Genomic DNA, 23,628 nt, shown 5'->3' on the forward strand with positions numbered 1-23,628 from the left:
ATCTTGAGAGGAAGTAATGAGTTTAAATTATTAAGTGCATGTTTTGTACCAGTGTTCCTGTGTAATGCTTCTTTTTCCAACAGAATGACTCACATGATTTTTTTTTATTTCACTGAATACAATTAAAGGGAAAAAGCTATTTTTGGGTGGGGTGGGGGAATCGTTGCATGCTTGAAGTACAAAATATATATGTTTCTAATATTTGTTATCTATTGCCCATACTTTGCTTCTGGTATGTTCCATATGCTCAAGAAGAAATGAGCAGCTCATAATTTCCTTCAGTCCCCACTCCTGGTGGACCACCCTGCTTTTAGGGTGCAAAGGAGAGGAAGGATATCAGGTTATTCATTCCCTCTGCTGACACAGTACATGCCTTGATCAGCAAGGGTACTAACTTAGCCCTGGAGTACTGGTGCTTTCCAGTCTCTTAGCTACATAAATTTTTACAAGGGCTTGTATGTTTCACAGCATCCAAATGGTTAAAGATGAAGTTTGTGCCTTAGTTTGCAACAGTCTACCTATACAGAGCTAATTAATTGACTGTCACAAGCTTCATTATTAAATTGAGGTTGTAGAGATAAAGTCCAGTAGTTCATGCCACAACTTGCTAAATGTTCCCTATATATTAAGTGCTTTAATTTTTCTCTTTTTTCATTTGGATGCCTGCCTAAATAGGCTGAATTCATGCATGTTGCCATGTTTATCTGTGTTTTATTGTTTTATGAGCCTCAGTCTGTTAAGGTAACTTCTGGTTTGACATAGGTGGCAATGCTGCAGTGGACAATGACCCAGAGATGGATGGGGAGGATGGTGTGTCCTTTATTAATCCAATTGGTACTTTATACACTCCAGCACTTAAAGGTATTCATACTGGTCAGAAGTCTTTTTGTGGACTTACTTAATTTTAAAAATAATAGGACCCCTTACAACCTTTTGGGGTACAGCTCAGTGTCATGAACATGAGGAGGCAGAAAGTATATAAAATACAGTAGAGAATAGACAGAAGTAGCAGGAGAAAAACAGGGAGAGGAAGCATCAAGCCTATTAGGAAACACTCCCAGGAGTACAGTCTACCAGCCTACAGAATCATTTTGGCCAAGGAAAGTGATAGCAGAACCTCATAACTCAGATACTTTAGGAAAGAACCAGACAAAACACCTGACTATTTGCTGACAAGCAAGTTCCTTAGAGTGTCCCTTGGTAAAATATACAGGTTCTGCCCAGCAGTGCATGGGAGTGATAAATACTTTCAATCCAACCTGTGTTTTCCCAGAAGTCAGTGTCTTTGATATGTTTGCAATGTGTTCAGAAAACAACAAAGAAAATCTACTCATTAAAAAAAAAAAAAAGTTTCCTTTAGAACAGCCAGAAGTATTTTCAAATACAGATGCACTCTGGCCTGGTGGATTCAGCCAGAAAGTTTTGAAGATATTGTAGTGATTGATCTTGGAGGGAGTAAAGGCTGGGAAAGAAAAGGGCGAGCCCAAGGAAATTATAAGAATGGTCTTTACAGTAATTAACTGAGCTTCTTCATCCACTCTTTAGTGACAGAGGGGCATGGAGAGGTGGAAATTAGGCTGCACCTTAACTGCAGTCACTGTGAGATGGACGAGTGCCATGTTGATCTTGAGAGTCAAAAAGTCATTTGCTTTTGTGAGCCAGGCACAGAATTGGCAGAGGATGGTGTGTCTTGCACAGGTAAGTAGGTGTGTGAGTACTGCTAACATGTTGTACAGAAAATATGTGGCCAAAGGCTGTAATTTGGACTGTAAGACGTCCTGAAAGTGCTGTCTAATGTTTCTTAAACCTGGCTGCAGTTGAATGTTACTTTCTTTCCTGCTGGTGTATGCTGCAGAACTATTTTGCCAGGATATAGCCTCATCAACACTGAGGACTGGGACACTGAGAAGCAGCACTGCTTTGCTCTACAGTGTATGTTTGGCATCCTGGGCAGATCTGAGCAGAGTCAAATTTGTGTCTGCTTGTGCTGGTGTTTAGAGTCTGCTCTGAAATCCTGAAAGTTTGCTCGCTGAAAGAATGTTCCAGCTGAACTTAAATTTTAGACCAGTTCTTTAAAGAACAAAAAAAAAGTGCAAGGTGAAGGAAAATATTCCTGAGGAATTGGGCATTCAAGGTAAAAGTTCAGAAACTGTGAGAAATTCTGTGCAAGATTTCTCTGAGAAAAACTAAATACGTTGCTCGTACTTGCCTTTCTTTCAAAAGAAGGCACTCAGAGCTCCATTACCAGGTTTACTTCCTATTCTTGTGCAGCAGTTAGAGCAGGTCACTCCAGGGGTTTGGGATCCTGCTTTCAGCTTTGTCACTGGCATGGGAAAATTGTTGTGTTTTTACCATTCCTGCCTGTAAGATGGGTAAAAAGCATGGTCATTTTGTCAAGATGAAGTAAACCTTAATAGTATGATCCCACATGAGGATACCGTTTCAATACACTGTTATCAGGTTTTTCTGCCTGGATTACATGCATTTAGGAGATGATATATTGCAGTCCTCCTCCTGCTTTTGCTGTGATTTGGCATTGATAGCAGCACTTTAACCCAAACAATGTAATGTTCTTTTCACCCCCAACCTCCTGCCCCTGTTTTTTATGGTCTTGTTTTCGCACCCAGGGAGTTCACATGTTAATTCATTGATAGTGAACCATCTGTTTTAATGGCTTGATATTAATTGAGGAAAATGAAACAGTGAGGTATGCGAAGTCATAGATCCTGAGAACTGGTCATGCCAGAGGTTCCTCCTACACTATTGGAGCAGCAGATGAGTAAATGGAAAGAACAGCAGAAAAATATCTCATAGCAAAAAAGGTGGCTCCTGGAAGATGATTGCAAACATGTAATTCCCTCTTTCTGTTCCAGCTGAGCCAGTGGTTCGTCTCCCTTTCTCCTTGGTCTTGTCTGTAGTGACTTCAGCATTGGTGGCTGCTTTAATTTTGGCTTTTTCAGGAATCATGATAGGTGAGTGTTTCTCTGCAAAAGATATTTTCATATGAGGGCTGGATCTGAGCTAGGGATAATTGGGCCCTGAGAGGCAAAAGGATTCAGGTTTTGAGCTACTGCTGTATTTAATGACACCTTCCCACACACATCTTCAGATTTCTGTAGTTGTTTCTAACCACAGTGACCAATTCGAGGAGGCTTCAGTTACTGACTGCATCTCAAAAGAGACATTATTTTTTGTGTTCTACTGTGTAGCTGCCAGAACACAGCTGCTTCTGGTTTTGTGAGATCTGGTGCTGTTTAATGCCTAAAATCTTCTTTATTTGTGTGCCTATGTACAGATTTCACCTCTTAATGTATGACATTTAAGCTCAAACTCTCACATAGGTTCCCCTTTCACAAACTGCTCCTTTAGTAGGATGTGGGTATTCTTGGCATTTTCATTTGAAATTCTAAAAGGTATTTTTCACCTCTGCATGTTCTTATTTTCATCACTCACCTGCATTTGGTGCAAGCAGAGAAGATTTGAATCAATGAAAAGAGTCAGAGATTGAAACCACACCTTTGCCACCTTTCTTTGTCCACACTGTGTGTGGTCTGGGGAAGGAGAGGGATGAACCAAGAGCGGGAAATTAAATTGGCACAGCTGTTTTGGTTTTAATAATTTCAGGAGTTATCAGTTGCATGCACATGGTCCTACATCTATGATTTCTGTCCTGCTAGAAGCTTTTTACAATGACTAAATACTTCTCAGGAGTAGAAGAGTAATCCTCTTTCCATCCAATGAGCCTATCATTTCCATCTCAGGAAAGGGCAATGATTTAAAAAATCAAAGCAAAGGCAATGAGGAGGAAAATGGAGGACAGGAAGGGTTTGTGGATAGGTCATTACATCCATCTGCCTTTGCAAGTCCATGTTTACCCCTTAAATTTTTCCCCTGAGCAACATCTGCTGGAGAAGATGCAATAACTATTACTGTCACAGTCTTTGGGCTCAATCCAGCTCCCACAGAAATCAATAGTGATTTAACCTGCTCATGATTGTCATCTTCTTTTAGAAAAAATCCTGCAGTATCAGTTACTATTTCAAGGAATACCCTCAGGATGTCTTCTTTCAAGGTGTGGTTTTTAATGGTGTAGCAGAAGTGATGCAAGTAATATAACATTCCATGAACTGACTTCAAATGTGGTCCTACTCTGTTGTTTAGAAACAGAGGAAGTTTTGGAAAATTAGCTAATTTTTTATGTACAATGTGTTATTCTGAGGAAACAGCTTAGGCTATTGATTTTGAACAATATGATGCAATAATTCATTTCAGACTTTAGTCACTTCTGTGTGATTTAGGAAAGTCAGTTATACCTCACCTCCCACAAGTTTCAAACTAGACTTGTATTTGGAAGGTCTGGTTAAACTAAATATAGCATTAAAAAGCCATCAGAAATCTGAGATTTCTCCAAATGAAATTAATTTTACTTTTTCCAGACAGTCCATGACCAAGCCTCTTTCTTTGTAAGATGGGTAAATCAAAGATTCCTGGATATCTCCAGATCCCATTTTCTATCTGTAATTATTTGATGTACAGAAATAAGCCAGTGTCACTGTCTGGTTTGATTCCCTGAAGCCTGGCCACACCACAGTGAGTCCCAGTGAGAAGGGCTGTCCCAAATCCAGTCTCTGGACGCGGTTAACTGTGTTCTCTGTGTTTAGTGTATCGCCGCAAGCACCAGGAGCTGCAAGCCATGCAGATGGAGCTGCAGAGCCCAGAATACAAACTGAGCAAACTGCGTACCTCCACCATCATGACCGACTACAACCCCAACTACTGCTTTGCAGGAAAAACCACATCCATTAGTGACCTTAAAGAGGTGCCTCGAAAAAACATCTCCCTTATCCGGTAAATTCGTCTTTGCCTTCCCCACCCTTCACATTGTACACCCACATATCCCGGCTCTCCTAGAGAGGTGTGAACGCACGGCTTTGTGCAGGCACGTGCAAATTCTTGTGAACTTTTAGGTTCGTGCCCCTTTTTCATAAAATGTAAAGCTGCAGTAGTTAGGCTCATGTGGAGGGGACTAGATTTTGGCATTCACCTTGACCTTCTACAGGTGGAGTGTTCATCTCCTGGGATTGTGAGGAGAACTGAATAGTCATCACCAGTAATTCAGTTACATCTTTTACAGGCTATGCAGTGAATGGCCCATTGCCATGAACTGATGAAATTCTGGGATGGCTGAAGCTTGTAGGAGGCTCTTTTAAATCTTTGATGGTATCTTTGGTAAAGACAATGACATCTTTAAGTGCAATAGCAAGGAAATGAATGGATTTGAAAATGCCAGACAGTATTAAAAAGACAGGGATATAAAGCCAGCAAGATAATCACATCTAGACGAGAACTTCTGAAAAGCTTTAAAGTGTCTCCTAAGAAAAACTTGAAAATTCAGAGTTCTTGCACACTTTGCTCTACTGCAGGATACTTGTGAATCTAATAGTACCCTGTTACCATGCAGTGTTACACAAAAAATAAAAAGCAGAAGCAGGAGTCCTTGGAAAATTGGGAATCTTAAGGTGCTGAAAAAAAAAAAATGTTCAGAGCAGTCTATGCAGTCTGCAATGTTTTGCTGTCTCTTATCTCATTCCCCCTTACCTGCACATCTTGCTGGACTGCACCTGGAGGTTTCCAGTGTACCCTGTGCTGCTGCTCTGTTGTCACTTGGACTTTGAAAGAATTTTTGAAATGTGGCAAGCAGATAGCAGAGGATACAGCTGGGAATTGACAAGGGAAGAGAAAGTGGACTTTCTGGAAGGAGGATGAGTTATGAGCTGTAAAGATCCAGCTTATCCCCTCAGTTTGTAATAGGTTGGTCAGGCAGAGCCAAGAATGGTGTCTCAAGCTGATACCTACAAAATGTTATTACACAAAGAGGTTGAGTCACAGGCAACATGAGTCCTCAGTGTGGTTTCACTGCCCAGACTGGTTCTATCCTGGCAAAACTACAGACAGAGCTTACGGAACAGCAGAGCAGTTTGTTCCTCCTTGTTCATATGGACAGGAGGGCAACAGCCCATGCAAAAGCAGTCCACTGATACAGCAGAGAACAGAATCAATGCAGCCCTCAGCCCAGACCTGGCTCTAACAGGAGAGTGCATGCTGTAGCAGAGAGCTTTATTGAGAGCCTTTTCCCCAGACTGAGATGCAGGCATGGCTCTTAAGAGGCTGGAAATACTACTGCCCAATGTGCAGCCCTTGCAGGGCTAAGAGGGACTCAGGATTTGGGGTGCAGCCTCATCCTCTGCCATATTTCACCATGTCATTATGACAGGCCACTGATGTGAAATAGCTGCTGTTGTACCAGTTGACTTAACGTTAAGAGAGTGAGGACTGAATAGACAGGTATGCAAAATCTGTATCACAAGGACACAGGACAGGATCTATTGTATGATTACTCTTATTCCTTTCTCTTTTTCTTGTAATCTTACTCAAAATAAAACTGTACATGTCATAACATGATCACTGCCAGAAACAATTCTCAGCACAAATTCCTGGAGCTGAGTGCTTTACAAAGCAGTGCCATCACCATTTACTGGCTAAGGTACTTGCCCAGAATCATACAATAAATCAGGAAAAGTTATCTGGTTTAGAATTCAGGTCTTTTGAGAATCATTGTGCCTCCTAGTTTCTTGCTCAATGTTTTGTTTAATGATGATGCAGAAATATCAGGGGAACTGTTAATGTGTTTAGGGTGTGTAAACACCAAGACTAAAGTCCTGTCTTTATTGATCTGTTTTGGAGCACCCATCACTGAGCACTGATACCAAAGCCACAGATGAGTGCTCTTTGTTACGTGCTGCAATGCCAGCAGCTCAATTTCACTGGGGAATGTTCACTTCCATGAATTGCTTTCCCTTCCAATTAAATAAAATGTAGGTTCATGAAAGATCTCACCAAGGTCTAGTAAATATCCAGTTCTCCCTGTTACACTGCCATGAAAAATGTGAGCCCGTTCTGTGAGCTGTGTCCACAGTGTTATAATGTGTGTTCTCTGTAGTAAAACCTTCTTGTCTTCTCTGGTCTGTCCAGGGGTTTGGGCCACGGAGCCTTTGGTGAGGTATATGAAGGTCAGGTGACAGGGATCCCCAGCGACCCCACTCCCTTGCAGGTGGCTGTGAAAGTAAGTGACAGTGTATGAGTTATCATGATGGTTTCATGCACCTTTCACCCAAGAGTCCCAATGCATTGTAACAATGAAGATGAATGAAGCGTTGCTATAAGTCCTGAAGGATGTGGTTAGAATTACTGCTGCTCTGTTGCAACACTTTAATCCATCACAGCAATGGTACAGCTTGTAGCATATGGGTATGTGAGACTACTGAAAGAGGTCTGTGAATAGTAAATAGGCAAAGATTTCCCACAGAGCCACAGTAGGTTGCAGGAATGAGAATTAATCCATCCTCTGTCCATCCTCCCCATGCTACACCTGGTTGGTAATCTGTCCAAAAATCTTCACAGGGCCAAAAGCTGCTGGCACATACATCAAAGACCTTGCAAGTAGGAGATGCCTGGTTTTCCATGGATCTCACCACTCACTTACAGGATGGATATGCATTGGATGTGAAGCTAAATCCTAAGAGACCCTGATGGAGTTCTCCAGGCCTTCAGCAATATAGCTGGCTTGTTTTCTCTTAGAGATTACAATAGCAGCACAGTTCTGCTGCTGGTTATAGATCCCAGTCTTGCAGATAGGTAGGATCATTGAATTGCAGAGAACTCAGGAGCTGTGATCTCATTCCTCATCCTCTATACAGCAGAGTCCCATATGTTGAACACTTCGTTGTGCACTCTGGGTTATTTCCTTTTTTGGGAGGAGGATGACAGCAGCATTAGTGGGCCAGGAGTTCCGATATTTACCTTTCAACAGGCTTCACAGTCTAGTTTAACAATGCTCTAGTGGTTGTCTTAGGGCGAGGTTTCTTTTAAGAAAGAAGGATTGCTGCAGACAGTGTTAGTGCTAGGTGTTCTCATCAGTAAGTTGAAGTATCTTCTCCTTGTCAACCTGTTCTTTCTTTTCCAGACATTGCCAGAAGTGTGTTCAGAGCAAGATGAGCTCGACTTCCTCATGGAAGCTCTCATTATTAGGTGTGTATGAATCACATCAACACTGCTTGTGTAGGCTTGCAAAGCTCAACAAAATAAAGAAAAAAGGTTCTTCATAGGTGGTGTCCTCTCAGCACATCTATACAGTAGTTTCAGCACAAATAGGCATTACAATCCTTTTCTGTTCTTCTTACAAATGAAGAGGCACCACATTATTAAAACCTAAATTTTCAAAAGGATTCACATTGGTTTTCATTACTCAAAGTGAAAAATTTAAAGCCCAGATATTAGAATTGATAATAAGATTTTTTTGATTTCTCTTGGAGAGGACAACATACCTTAGGAATTTGGGTTTGACTAGTCAAAACTAACAGATGGCATTGACTTTATGCTGCTGTCATGTCATATGTCAGTGTCTGAATCCCAGAACCCATGGAACTACTTTCCCATCATATTTGAGAGGTGGGGAAATAAGGAAGTATTAGAGACTTGACCTCAAGAAACATCCCCCACAAGCAGATCCCCATGTCAGTGTGTTACTTAGAACAACATTGCCCTAGCTCAACTTCTGCCTTTTGGATGGGGAAATTAAGAGCAGACTTTTCTCTGTTATCAGACATGTTCTGCTTCCTATGTCCAACAAGTCTTGCTGTAGCCTAAAAAGAATGCAGAAAACAGGGAGAGGAAAAGCAGCCAAAAGCCACTGCTTCCCCACCTCTGTCTGTCCCTACACTATCCAGACAGACACAGAATACAGGGGTAATGCTTTAGCTTTATCCAGTTGCCCTACCTTTGAGATTTGTTATTTTATTTAAAAGCAAAAAAGCAAAACATTCCCTGCAGCAAAAAGGTTTGAATGTTTTCTGCTACTATGCTTTTTGGGTCAAAGTTGCTCCACAGCTGGGTGTCCCTGTCTCCACAGCAAGTTCAACCACCAGAACATTGTACGCTGTGTCGGGGTGAGCTTGCAGGCCCTGCCCCGCTTCATCCTGCTGGAGCTCATGGCTGGAGGAGACCTGAAATCCTTCCTGAGGGAGACACGGCCTAGACCGGTGAGGAAAGAGGAAATTGTGTTTTATTTAGAGAGTTGCTGCCACAAGGCAAACACTTAGCTATAAAAGAGCTCATCTATGCAGATACTATTTCCTAGCATTTTAGATGGTCACAAAATTTCTGTTGTTGAAAATCATCATCTTACAGTGATGTAAGACTACTGTGGAGGCAGGAGCCAGGAGGATAGGGAACAGCTGCTGCTGGGGCTATGCAGAGGTGCCTCATCCCCAGACTTTGCTACATAACATTGCAGATACTACCTAAAAAAAAGAGCAAAAGCAAAGTCTAAAAAAAAAATGTTAAACTCAAACCTTACCTTCTTCTCACCAGCTGGGGGCAGGTTGGGGGGAAATGTAGAGCTAGTAATATTAAAAAAATAAACCCATTATTTAAACTGCTGGTCAGATGCATTTCTGTGGATATCTGTCAGTTCAAGTTTGGCATAGGCAAGGAGACAATCCATCCTGGAGCTGTCAGCTTAATAGAAAATATCTTTAGTCCAGAGTTTTAAAGATTTTCCCCACTGAAATCAGCAGCAATAGGAAGAGACAGTCAGCTAGAAATGTGGAAGAAATAAATTATGACTTCTAGAGAGAATTCAGTATTTTGGAAGAATAAACCTTTCTCTGAGTCTCTGGGTCAGAAAGTCACACAGATATTGCTGAAGTTTAAGACCAGGACCCAGCTTCATACTTTGTCTCTAAGTTCGACAGGGGACAAAATGCTGAAGTTTATGAGTACAAGAGAGACACAAATTTGGCCTAACAGGTATCAATAAGATTCTTCCTTAAGGTGTCTGGCAACAGATCAACTTTTTTATTTTTTCCATGCAGTGTGGTTTTCAGACATATAAAATGGTCTGTGAGACTCAGAAGTACTGCAGTCTTGAATAGATTACAATGAAGTGGCTCCTTCCTGGATAAGGAGGCTAAACACCCAGAAAGGAAAGTCTGAAATCTGAGCAAGTGGACTTTATAAATACAGGTTGTTTTTCTGAAGCACCCAGAGATGCTCCTACAAATGGGCTGCACTTGGTGGTAGGTGAATGGGGAAATTTCTGTTCTGCAGCTTGGTCTCCACTCTCACCCAGTGCAGTGTAAAATGACACAGACAAGACATGCTTCCAGGTGAGTGCTTTCTTCAAAACTGACAGGCCAGGCGGTGCAAGATGTGGAAGGGGCAGGTGAAACACCAAGTTTGCCTACCTTTGAGATCCAGTTGCCCTACCTTTGAGATTTGTTCTTTTGGGGGGGGGGGGGGAAGCAAAAAAAACCCAAACAAACAAAAAAAAAACCTTTTCCAGTGGGGAAAGGGTTTGGCTGCTTAAATTAGAGAAGCCAGCTCAGTGATAGTGCAGATCTTGTCAGGAACTACCCAGAACACTAGTCCTGCACAGCAGAAATTTTTACCTACTTGCAGTAAAATAAGCCAGCTGCTTTTGTAGATGAAATAGCCCTTAATCTTGACAGGATAAAGTCATGGGAGCCTTCCGATCTGAGGAGTTTTTTCTGTTTGGGCCTACCTCAGTCATGAATTCTTCCTTACCACGACTTCTGTTCCTATCAGCAGGATCCTGTGTGCAACCCCTGTGAAAGCCCATGGCAGAAGAGGCTGATGGTTCACTCCATTGCTTCCTTAGTATTTCTCTTTCTGCCTTCACAGTCGCTCCTTCCATTCCTCTTCTTTCCTTCTTGTCTTGGTTTGAAAAGACAGGTGTCTGCTTAAGGAAGGCAGGAGCCTCCCCTGAAATGGAAAATGTAAACCCCTTCCCTCCAAATTATTATAATTTTAAAATTAAAAGGCTCTCAGGCAAAGATACAGTAATAGGAATAACAGTTCTTTAGTAGGAAAACTAAAAATACAAATTCAATAGTACAAATAAACAAACAAAAAACACCCACTGACACAGTCAGAATGTGACCTGACACCCTGTGGGTCAGGGTGGTGGCAGCAGTCCCATTAAATGGTAGCTGCAGTCCTCCTGGAGTGACAGGTGTGGTTCTGTTGGATCTTGTAGAAGGGTGGGGTTTTCCTCTGAAAGTCCAGTGGTGGTGGAGATGGGCCTGGTCTTCCTCTGGGAATCCAGTAGAGAAGAAAGCTGCTCCTCTGGGAATCCAGTGGGAAAAGGCTGCCTGTGGTCTTCCAAATCTCAGATTCTATCCAGGTAGGAATGCTTGGCTCCTCCCCCTGGGTGGAGCATCTCCCAATGGGGTGATGGAATTTTATCAGCCATGCAGTGACACTCACTGGCCCATTAACAGAAGATATTTTCTGGAGCGAGGATTGGCTATGGAAGAGATAAAGAAAACACCCCAATTAACAGAAGATAACTGCCCCACCTCTGACAGATGGGAATAGAATACACACCCCGATTTCCAACCTAAGACACTTGTCTTTCCCAACCTGTTTGAGGTTACCTGAGACTGACTGTAATCGCTACCAGGCACAAGGCCTGTTCCTGTCCACTTGAACATTATCCCTGGTTTCTGCATTTAACTTGCTCCCAGGAGTGAAGCAGGCCTTGGATTGATGCCTCTGTTTTCTGCTTTGTCCCATGCCTCCCACACTTTGGGAAAGCTGAGCTTCAAATGCACATGGGTAGTTGCAAGCTGGAACTGATTCAGAAATGCAGTTTCCATTCCCTCTTTAAACAGCTGGGTGAATGTGGGTAGCCTGACTCTGTGTGGATGCAGAGCCACACAATTTTGCTCCATTCTAATACCTTCTTTCCCCTTGCCTTGCCCTGCTTCTGCAGCCATCCCATGTGGTCTCTGCCTGGCAAGAATGACAGGGTAATTCATTATCTGGCTGCTGGGGCAGCTTCTGAGGGCTCAATGGCACCGGTGAGTGCTGAGAAATCAGCCTCTGGTGCGTTTTTGACTGCTGGCTCACAAACTGCGAGGCAAGGAGACCATGACTGATGAGAAATGAGATGTGTGCAGGGCACTGTGCTCTGTGAAGTATGGGACCTAGCCCTGGAAGTGGATTTACTCTCTGCATACACTCGAGGTGTGACAGAGTCTCTGTACCTATGGCCTGTGGCTCAGTGCTAGTGGATGTGTCTTTGCACAGCTCTTAATGTGCAAAAAAATCTCCCTGAGCTGCTTTGTTTCTCCTATTGCTCATTCAGGGAAGACAGGCAGAAGGTAGGCATAGCAGGCTGGATGTCTAGCTTTTAAGGGCCATTAAAGGAAAGGAAAGACAAGGGACAGTGCAGAGTAAAGAGGCTTTGATGAGTTTTTCTTCCAAAAGGAATTAATTGAACACAAGCCCTATCTGACTGGATGGCAGAGATGCACTTCTTACTCTGCAGTAAGCGCTATATGAATTACTGCCTTTCCCCTTATTTTCTTTCCACTTTTGTATTTTCCAGCTAATTTCTATTACTACCTTGTCTTTCCCACGTACTTTGCTTTCAGCCTAATTGCAAAAAAGAGATTTACGTGTTCAGTCTCTACCTTCATCCCCCAGTTGCTCTTTGCACTTCCTTGCCAGTAACATCAAATTCATTTGCTAGTTTTTGATAGACTTAATAGAGGTGTTAAAGACATTAAATTGGCACTAATTCCAAGGCTTATGGAAAAAGAAAGCACCATGCTGGAGAGACCACCAGTTACTACTGGCCAGCTACACCCTGTGTGGCTTGGAGCAAGATACATGCAGCGTGCTGCTATGCACTTGTACACTGAAAAGCAGGAGGGAGCAGAGGGAATGGTGAAGGAGAAGGTGAATGAAGGGAAGCGGGGAGGGACTTAAGGCATTGCAAGGAACATGAAATGGAAAGCTAAATCAACTGCAGGAGGTATCAGAACACAGGATCAAATTTAATGAGAGATGGAGATGCTGCCAGCACTGTTGCATGTTGTTCTTCTGCGTTCTTCGTGTAAAAAAATGAAGTTTCAGGTCAGCCAACATGTAATGATTTTTCTGGACTCTAAGCAAGAATGATCGTGTCTCCATCCAACATCACTGCTACAAGGCCAGTGATTCTCATGGAATGTCTTGATTTATGCCAGCTAGGTCCACACCATAAGGTTCAGATTCATAATTCCCCATGAGTCCATGGCTGACAACCCTGAAGGCTTTCACTGTTCCATTTCTAAGAGTTTCACATCTATTACAGGATTACCTCTTCCCCCTCATCTGCAGAGAGGCAATCTGGTAGATTCAGAGACTTCTGGAATTGGAGCCTTAGCTCAGTATGAGCATTGCAAAATTGTCCTTTCTGGGAGTTTCAGTGCTGATCTTTCTGACACACAGCACAGCAATCAAAGCCCAGCTCTGGGAGAGAAATATCATTTATCCATTTATATGGATAAATGATTCCCCTCCTTTGTGCTGTGCAGCCTGTTGCACAGAGCAGTGATTACACTGAACAGTACACAGAATTTCATTCACCTTTAGCAAGACTCAGCCTCACCTGGGAGGTGTCACACCAGTGGTTCCAGCATGTCCACTGCCCTGAGCAGTGGAGCATTGCAGCTGGCATCATCCATTCATCTGGGCATTCATACAGCAAAAGCTGTACAGCAAATCCTTTGGTGTGTCTCAAGGCTGCCCCCTTGCAAAATGAATCCCAAACCTCCATTTTTCAAACAGATTACATGGCTAAGTTGTCCTTGGCTGGGCAGTCACATCTGGTTTAGGATTGTATTTAGCCAAATAAAAGGTGGAAGGAATTCATCCAAGGAAGAAAAGGAAACAAAAAAAAAAACAAAAAAAACAAAAAAAAAACCAAAAAAAAACCCAAAAAAAAAAAAAAAAAAAAAAAAAAAAAGCAAAAAAAAACCCAAACAAAAACCAAAAAAAAACACACCAAAAGGAAAATGAGAAAAAAGCTACACAGTTCAAATCAGCTTGTGGCTTCAGCTTACAGACTGCTTTGCAACATAGCCTGAGTCTGAAATCAACTGCAGAGTAAAGAACTGGGCTTTTTACTCAGTTTTCACTTCAGGTTTCTGACCCTTGCTCAAAAGAGCAGGGAATGGGTAGATTGAGATATTAATTTCCCCTTGGTTATGCCCAGCAAGGGAAAAAGAAGATGTGCATTCTTTCTTATTGTAGCCATCTTGTGTAGCTGGTGAGTCACTGTAACTCACAGAGGTAAAAGAGATTATTCCCCCTTCCCTACAAAATGGCAGGGAAAGAGATGCTTTATGTTTGCAGAAAATAGTTACTTGTAAAGAGGAAATTTTAAGGGGACATGCAGTCCAGTATTTAAAAAAATCAGTGAAGTATATATATATGCAATGAATTATACTGTATAAATAGTAAGATATAGGCAGATGGAACAAGATCACATTTTGGTTTATGGCCCTGCATTGAACAAAACAGGCTTTGTTCACACAGAGATGCACCATTTTCAAATTATTTCATTAGTCGAGTATTGAGGCCAGGTTTTTTTTCCTAATATCTTCAGAGAACATTAAGTTGGTTTTTTTGGGGTTTTTTTTGGTTTTTTTTTTTTTGGGGGGGGGGGGTTTGTTTTGCTTTGGTTTTGGATTGTTTTGTTTTGTTTTGTTTTTGTTGTTTGGTTTTGGTTGCGCTTTTTTGCTTGGTTGGTTGTTTTTTGTTTTTTGTTTTTTAGTTTTACCAGCCAATGACCACTATTTAACTACTGGCTGCTGCAGAGCCTGGACTTATTTCCAGTCCCAGTTTGCAGTGGTTTAGATCAGGTGGGATGGCCAGCACAGCATGGCATGCATCTGGAGACATGTTTCATTACAACAGATGGTTTGGAGAGCCAGCAGTCCCTGTTACTGGAAAAGCTGTGCTGATTTGTGCAGTGGTGTGAGAGCCCCAGGGGCAGGTGTGCTGTATTAAATTACAAGTCCTCCGGGCTTCACCCGGGTGCCCAGCCAGTCCGGGGGAAAACCCTCAGCCGGCCGGTCCGCGGGGAGGATGTGGCGGGACCCGGATACCTTCACCGTAAGGACGAGAGGGCTCCGAAGTGGCTTTATTCCTAGAGGCTTTATTTCAGGAGCGTCGCAGGAACAGGAGGGTGAAACGAGGGACACGAACTCTCCAGAAGGGAGCGAACTCTGGGAGCCCCGAGGGAAGGCGGGGCTGGGTCTTAAGGGCAAAGGAGTAGGAGTGGTTAGGGTACAAAACAGCCAATGGGCAACGGGTAAAGGGGGGAGACAGAGTGGGGTGACATACAGGGAACTAATCGGGGTACAGAGGAGGAGTGGTATTCAAACAGGAGCCAATGGGGGTAACAGAACAACTGAACTTTCTGGAACTGGGGAGAATACTAAGCATTGACAGACAGCTCAACTGGGGTGGAGGGCAGCAGTTGATTGGCAACCTTTTCTAAACTGTTGCTGCCTCCCAAGGGAGAGAAGGAACCCCTCCCACAATTCCCCCTTTCTGATTTATTAAAAAACATTCCCCAAGTTCCTCGTTAACATTTTCTTAAAAATAGTTAAGGCTATAGAAATTAAGAAAATAATAATCAAAATCCAAATTAAACCTTTAACGATTGGCATGGCCCACCCAGGAACACCCCACTGGGAGAAGGTCTTGTTCACCGCGTCCACAGCCCTGGTTTCAGTCTTTAAGTCTTTGACTAACGCCTGGATCTGCTGGATGCTGGCTTGGATGGATGTGCTCTTCGATGTCAAGTTGAAGCAGCACATCCCTTTAAAGTCCTTGCAGCTATGGCCATGGGCGAGCAGCAGAAAATCGATGGCTGCTCTGTTCTGTAAGGTGGCGTGCCTGGTGGTCTCTTCTTCTGCCAAGAGGTCTGATAATGCGGCAGACGTAGCGTTGGCCTGCTTACTCATCCAACACCCCAGGTGAGAAATCTCACCGAGGGCTTTCGCTGCCGCGTACCATGGTAGAAAAATAAAAGCGGCGACCCTCTTTTCCTCACTCCAATCATAAATTTCGGAATCGCAATTTGGGTCAAATTCACCATACGATCGCTTTTTCCGTGCCAATTGACTTTTCTTCTTCCAATCCAGAATTTGGGTTTTATTGGGGGTTAGCGTCGTAAGCTTACCAAGGCTACAGGGACCCCCTTTGATATTGGAGGGGATCCCAGCCCACACCCTGTCCCCACAGATGAGAAACACACCCCGAAGGAGCTCCTTAGGGAATGGGTAGGACTTAGACAACACAGGGCCTGTGTAATTGCACCACTCGTTGATGTATTTTCTATTTGTTGGTGTTACGTCTTTGATGTTTTTCCCTGGTTTTGTTTGTGGGGCCTTAGTATAAAACTGAATACAAAAGTGGACCCTTGTGGACCCCAGTAGGTCCAATTCCTGGGGTTCCTGTGGTGCCTGTGGTAGTGTCCTCATCCAACTCATCCAGGAGTCTGCCGGGTTGAGTTTCATCCCTGTGAACGGAAAATCATTTTCGGACAGGGGGACTCCCACCAGGCATGTAGACAACGGATTGTCTACACTGCCCATGGCCATGCAAAGCTGTTCTTGTCCTATAGACTTTGCCAGCGTGACCCAGACGTTTTCCTTGGGCTGTGGCATGAGCCAACTTCCTGCCAGGTGGCGCCATAAGATGGTAAGGAAGGCAGCTGCAGGGAGCCGGTCGCTGCAGGGTGTTCTGGCTGATGTAATTGCCATCTGGGTGGTCGGTAATCTAATAACTCAGACATACAAAAAGAAAATAAGACCAAGGTCCCTTCAAATCCCCATCCTCCCCCGTTTAAATTAACATTGAAACAGAAAAAATGTGGGGTCAGGTGTGAGGGTAAGGGGGGCGAGGAAAGTGGTAGGACGGGAAAGGGTAAGGAATGGCTGGGGATGGGGTCAGGGGGTAAACTGTCCAAGCCGGTGGGAAGTATCGATTAGTTATCAAAGTCCTGGTGGCGGCGTCGATGGGTCTGCTTCCCTTCCTTTTCCTCCGACTCCAGGCAACGGTGGTATCGGCCGGAGTTAACGTCTCGGGGGAGTGGTCCGGGGGGTAGCTTTCTTTCACGATGTCTTCCCGGTATGGTTTTATAAACTTGCCTGGGATCCACCTGGGGCCCTGTTCTGTGGAGACACAACCATACCCTCTCCCCCACGTTATCAGCGGGTACGGACATTTGATGATCCTGGACTCAGGGTCTTTAACGAGCACTGGTGGTCTTTCTTTCAACTGCGCCCTGGTGTTATTATGAAAGTGGCGTAGTATCGGGGGGTTTGGCTCGCAGTCTGAACAGTTCATGAAATTGAGAACATATAGGGCTTTGCACAACCTCTCTACAGGGCTTGTGGTAAGGGCCGAATCGTTTTGCTGCTCTAGCAGTTTTTTAATTTCTTGATGTTTTCTCTCCACAATTGATTGTCCTGTAGGGTTGTGTGGGATACCTGTAATATGGTCAATGCCCCATTGTTGCACGAATTCCATGAATTGTTTGGACACAAACCCTGGTCCATTGTCTGTTTTGATTGTTTTGGGGATTTTGATTGTTTTCTCCCAAGGTGGAGAAAGCCATATATAAATGTTTGATGATATCCTTTGTTTTTTCCCCCATGTGGGTGGAGGCAAACACTGTCCCCGAGAACGTGTCTACAGACACATGGATGTACTTCAGCCGCCCAAAGGAGGGAAAGTGTGTTATGTCCGTCTGCCAGGTTTCCAATGCCCCCAGTCCCCGAGGGTTAACCCCCGTCGCTAAGGATGGTAAGGTGTGGGATTGAAAATTGGGGCAGGTGGCTAAGATGGCCCGCGCCTGCTCCTTGGAGATTTTAAACTGACGGCAAAGCGCCGGAGCATTTTGGTGGAAAAAGGCGTGGCTCATCTTAGCCTGCATGTGGACATCTGGCAGGGTAGGTCTTAGAACTGTAGGGTTTACAGAGGTGGAGGTGGCCAACATCGCCAGGGCGTCTGCTCTCCGGTTGCCCTCAGTGATGTCACCTGGCAGGTCTGTGTGTGACCTAACATGCAGAATGTGATATGGTTGCTTCCGGTGTGAGATAAGCCAAATGAGTTTTGAGAGCAAGCTGTACAATGCTTTGTTGTGAATTTCTTTGAGCAGGGCATGTTCAGCCCTTTCTGCTATCCCGGCCACATAAGCTGAATCAGTGACGAGATTGAAAGGTTGTTGAAATTTTTTGAAGGCTCTCACGACCGCTGCAAGCTCAGCGATCTGGGGGGAACCCTGAACTATTTGGATGTCAGACTCCCACTTCTGACTGTCCGGGTCCTTCCAGGTGATCACCAGCTTGTGGGATCTACCTGACACATCGGTGAACACCGTGAGAGCACCTTTCAATGGAATCTTACTTTTGAAAGATTTTTGGGCCAAATACAAGGTGTCTTTAAAAAGTTTGTGTTTGGGATAATGTATTAAAATTTGACCAGGATAGCTGTCTACCGAAATCTGTAAATTTTCATTTGTTTGTAAGAGGAAATCCAATTGGTCCAAATTTAATGGTAAGTAAATGCATGCTGGGTCACACCCTGCGAGGGTCCAAAGGTGCTGGCGGGCCTTGATAATAAGTTTTGCCATCAATTCCGGAAAAGGTGTCACTGTTTTTGCGGGCTGATGTGGGAGGAGCAACCACTCTATGATTAAGAGCGAGTCCCTCTGGCTGTCGTCCCACTGGAATAAGAGGGCATGTAAGTTCGGGGACTTACCTAAGATGGCACAGTTGATGGGGAGGGACCACACGACCCGATGTGCCTGGCGGGACTTGATAGCAGCCGCAACTCTCTCCAGGGCCTCACGGGCATCCGGGGTGAGATGGCATGGGGATGCCGGGTCGCCGTTGCCTTTCAGCAGTTGGAACAGCGGCGACAGCTCCTCTGTGGTGAGTCCTAGGAGAGGTCGGATCCACGTAATGGTGCCGCAGAGCTGCTGCAAGTCCCGCAGGGTTTGAGGGTTGTCCTTGATGGTGAGGGACTGGGGCGCGACGGTTCTTCCCGTGATTAGGAAGCCCAAATATTTCCAGGGGGATGACAGCTGGATCTTCTCCTCCGCAATTTGGAATCCTGAGTCCTTGATGGTCTTTATTGTCTTTTCCAATGCTGCTCGCAGGTATTTCGCATCAGCAGCGCAAATTAAAATGTCGTCCATGTAGTGCAAAAAGATTGCCTCGGGAAAGAGGCGACGAACTGGGGAAAGGACCTGAGCCACAAAAGTTTGGCAGAGCACAGGGGAACTTTTCAATCCCTGGGGCAGAATGGTCCACTGATAGTGTTTATATGGCTCTCCTCGGTTGATGGAGGGAACCGAGAAGGCAAATCTGGGAGCATCTCCGGGATACAATGGGATATTAAAGAAGCAATCCTTGATGTCAAGGATTGCAAGCTGCCAATCCCGGGGCAGCATGGAGGGAGAGGAAGGCCTGGTTGCAAGGGGCCCATATCTTCGAGGACATCATTAACCCTGCGTAGGTCTTGGAGCAGGCGCCACCTGTCCTTGCCGGGTTTCTTAATTACAAAGACAGGTGTGTTCCAGGGGCTGGTGGAAGGTATTAAATGCCCCAGGCACATCTGCTCCTCCACAAGTTCATTGAGCGCCTTCAATTTTTCAGATGGTAAGGGCCACTGGTCCACCCACACCGGTGTGTCAGTTTTCCAACTGAGCGGTGGAGAGGTGCGCTCTGCAGTGGCCCAGACTAAAAATCCCATGCAGGGCTAGGGATGTCAAGTCAGGCACCCCATTGGGACAAAATGTCCCTACCTAACAATTTGATGTTGGAAGCTACCACAAAAGGCCTAATCGTGGCAACCTGACCCTCTGGCCCCTCCACACATACCAGATGTTTGCTCCGGCAGGAGCTGACAGCACCTCCCACGCCGGAGATTGTGCCACAAGGGGACACCAGCTCCCAGTCGCGAGGCCACTCTGCCTGGGGAACGATGGTAACATCCGCGCCGGTGTCTGCCATCAGGTCTAGTGAGATGGACTTTCCCTGTAAAACAAAAGAAGTCTTAATAATAGGTCTCTGTCTGCTTACGTTTTGCACAAGAAAGGCCAAAGAGTCCAAATCTGAAGAAAGGTCCGTTGAAAGGTCCATGCCGGTGTCTTCTGTGTGGACATGCAAGATGTAGCAAAGGGCTAAAGGAGACCGCTTAGGCAATGAGAACGGAGGCTGGTAACATACCACGGAGACGGTGAGCTCTGTCCCCGGCTCGAAGTAGACGACCTCTGGGATGATGGTGAGGTCATCCGGCGTGTTGGCGGTGTCTCCTAACAACAAAACAGTGGTGGGGTAGTCACAGTAGGGCGGTGGCAGGAATCCCGCTGGGACGCGAACCAAGTCCTCATCTGGAAACATGACGTGAAGGCTGGTCCGGAGGACTTGGCGACGGGCGCAGTTCAGTTGCCTGGTTCTTCTGAGGAGCCGGAGCCCGTCCTCCTGGCTGCGGACATCCGGAGAAGTGTACCGCTGGGGCCGTGGTTCTCCGGGAAAGATGGCAGCCCCGGGTGCTGGGATGGGCCATTTGGTGTCATGGCGTGGCCCATCATCGCGCTCTGCCTTCCGTTTCCCGGCCGATGGAAGCGGGGATTCCTGTATGTTAGTCTCGGGGAGGGGTTGTAAGGGTGGTAAGACCTATCTGGCGGCCAGTGTGGGCAGTTCGCTCGGATGTGGCCCAACTGGCCACAGTCGAAACAGCAAGTGTTCATCAGGTCTACCATCGCCTCCCCCACCCCTTTGCTCACCGCACATGCCACTGTCTGCTCCATCGAAGTCGCCTTGGTACACGCCTCTACCATCTTAGCGATGGTAGGCTCCGGATCCTGGGGAAGAGCTCTCAGGATCTTCTTGGTCTCCGGGTTGGCTTTGGTCAGGGCCATCTTTCGCAGAAGTTCTTCTCGGGCCTCAATGTTCTCAATCTGCCTGTCGATGGCCTCCTTTAACCTGTCCACAAACTTGATTAAAGTTTCATCAGGGCCTTGAAGAACTGATGAAAAGTTTTTGAGGGGGGTGGTACCATCGGGGATTTTCAGCAGTGCCTCCTTCCCAGCGTCCCTTATGTCACTTAACAAATTCTCGGGAAGGAGGATTTGGTCTTCAGGTCTGCTAAATTCCCCTGCCAAAGCTTCAAGTCCCTCCGCACCGTCTCCTAACACCTCCCTGAGATCATACTTTGTTAGGAGAAGCTTAATTAATTTTTTCCAATGTGGGTGGCACGGGAGGCAGCAGGGAGACGGCAGCAACCCTGTGCCTCATTCTGGCAGGATCTGTCTCCCGATCCACCCTTAGGGAAAGTGGGATTAGGAGCGAGGGGGGCGGAATGAGGGGTAGGAGAACTGGGACCCAAACTTTCCCCTTTCGATTTAACTAAATTAAAAATGGAATCATAAATTGGAAAAAATCTCCCCACTTTAAAATTCCCCGTAACTTGAACATCATAAATGTAACGTCCAACTTTCCCCCAAAACGAAACAGAAAAGACATCATCCATGGAGACGTCAGGAAAGTGTTCAAAAAGAAAATTAACAAAAGATTTCAAAACCCCTTTTTTAAAGGAAACATTCCCCAACACAAGGGCGGACTTAACTTGATATAAAACTCCCGTCGTGCAGGGGAAAGGCAGTTGCCCATTTTTCCCGCTGCAAGAGAGATCCCCGGCCAAAGCAAATGAAAGAAAAGAAAAAAAAAAGAGCCTGCGTCGACTGCTCGCGTCAAGCAGTGAAACTCACCAACACCGGGACGCGGCAAAATGAAGAAAGCTGTGGCAGGGCGGTGGAGTGCTGCCGATCTCGTGAAATCCGGTGCTTCCCCCGAAGCTGCAGGGTCAGATCTCCATGAGTTATCAGCAGCGCCAGGAGGCAGAAGCCTTCAAACAATAGAAGTAGAGCTGCCCCTGGAAGCGGCGGCGAACGGCGCTTGAAATCCCGGAGCGCGGGGTCGCGGATCTGGACGCTCACGGGAGACGCTCCTCGGTGACCAGGGCAGTGGTCGCCACGTTCGTGCGCCACTTGTATTAAAATACAAGTCCTCCGGGCTTCACCCGGGTGCCCAGCCAGTCCGGGGGAAAACCCTCAGCCGGCCGGTCCGCGGGGAGGATGTGGCGGGACCCGGATACCTTCACCGTAAGGACGAGAGGGCTCCGAAGTGGCTTTATTCCTAGAGGCTTTATTTCAGGAGCGTCGCAGAAACAGGAGGGTGAAACGAGGGACACGAACTCTCCAGAAGGGAGCGAACTCTGGGAGCCCCGAGGGAAGGCGGGGCTGGGTCTTAAGGGCAAAGGAGTAGGCGTGGTTAGGGTACAAAACAGCCAACAGCAACAGGTAAAGGGGGGAGACAGAGTGGGGTGACATACAGAGAACTAATCGGGGTACAGAGGAGGAGTGGTATTCAAACAGGAGCCAATGGGGGTAACAGAACAACTGAACTTTCTGGAACTGGGGAGAATACTAAGCATTGACAGACAGCTCAACTGGGGTGGAGGGCAGCAGTTGATTGGCAACCTTTTCTAAACTGTTGCTGCCTCCCAAGGGAGAGAAGGAACCCCTCCCACAGTGTGCCTTTTGGGGACTAGGCTGACTGGTTGGTGTCCTAAGAGAGAGCCAAGGAGTGTGATAAGCTGGTTTGGTTCAATATCTAAGGCTGATAAAAACTTAGCTGTGAAGTGGTTGTTGTGCCATGAGCAGTCACTGCCACCCAGTTGTTTCTCATCACTCCACTGGCAGCAGCACTTTCCCCCTCCCACACAGGACTGGCCACAGGGATCACTGAATGTCACCACAGGAATCACTGATTCACACCTCAGGCATCACTGATTCACACCTCAGGGCAGCAGCTGTGTTTTGGCTTCAGGGACTGAGTGTGAATCCTGCCCTTTCCACTAAAGCATCTGGCTCCTCCTGGCAGGGGCTGTGGACTTCATCAGTGGCAGGAACAAGGAGTTGGCAGCCTTAGTCTTCCATAGCCATTGGCTACACAAAACTGTGTCAGTGCTCTAAGGGGCAAGATAAAACCTACACAAATGTGGAGGAGGGAAAGAGCAAATGTGACTCATGCCATTATACAAAATGTCATTCCCATGGTTCAAGGTGACTTTAGAGAGGAGCTGGCAATAATACAAAGAAACTCAGCGAAGAACAGTTCAGGCTACAGGTCTCAAAAATTGAGCTGAAAATTCAGAAGAATCTGCCATGAGAAGTGGGGGAAATTCTTACAGGGGCATCCCAATGGAGCTGGAAAGTCAGATCCAGCTGATTCTGTCTGTTCTGATTGTGTCTCTGGGATCTGTATAACGTCGTGTCTGCACATCCTTTCATAGTTCATGGGTATGAACTCTCTCTTGCGCATTTTCCTAATCCCTTTGTCACTTGCTGGAGAGCTCCCAGCGCTGTAGCAGCGACAAATCACACCATATTTCTGCTTTTAACCCATGTGTTCCTTGTCTTTTGGCAGAATCAGCCCTCCTCCCTTTCCATGCTGGACTTGCTGCACGTGGCCCGTGACATTGCTTGTGGGTGTCAGTACCTGGAGGAGAACCACTTCATTCACAGGTAGGTGAGCCCAGCCTGGCAGACAGGCCAGCACGGGCTCATAATGCCCTGCTCCATATGTTTGTGTCCTGCTGCACTCTAGTGGCTGGATACCTCTGAACAAGGTA

The 23,628-nt window shown here is 45.7% G+C and overlaps 1 protein-coding gene across 1 annotated transcript in view; it reads left to right on the forward strand.

The window, feature by feature from the left end:
- Positions 1 to 23,628, forward strand: part of ALK (ALK receptor tyrosine kinase) — a 68,597-nt gene that overhangs the window by 34,005 nt on the left and 10,964 nt on the right. Inside the window, exons 9-16 of the mRNA XM_053938901.1 lie at positions 763 to 861; positions 1,546 to 1,698; positions 2,874 to 2,972; positions 4,662 to 4,848; positions 7,033 to 7,123; positions 8,024 to 8,088; positions 8,969 to 9,098; positions 23,424 to 23,521. Of these exons, the coding sequence (XP_053794876.1) occupies positions 763 to 861; positions 1,546 to 1,698; positions 2,874 to 2,972; positions 4,662 to 4,848; positions 7,033 to 7,123; positions 8,024 to 8,088; positions 8,969 to 9,098; positions 23,424 to 23,521 (922 nt within the window). The remainder of the gene's footprint in view (positions 1 to 762; positions 862 to 1,545; positions 1,699 to 2,873; positions 2,973 to 4,661; positions 4,849 to 7,032; positions 7,124 to 8,023; positions 8,089 to 8,968; positions 9,099 to 23,423; positions 23,522 to 23,628) is intronic.

This window comes from Vidua chalybeata, chromosome 3 (genome assembly GCF_026979565.1).
Source record: "Vidua chalybeata isolate OUT-0048 chromosome 3, bVidCha1 merged haplotype, whole genome shotgun sequence".
NCBI lineage: Eukaryota > Metazoa > Chordata > Aves > Passeriformes > Viduidae > Vidua > Vidua chalybeata.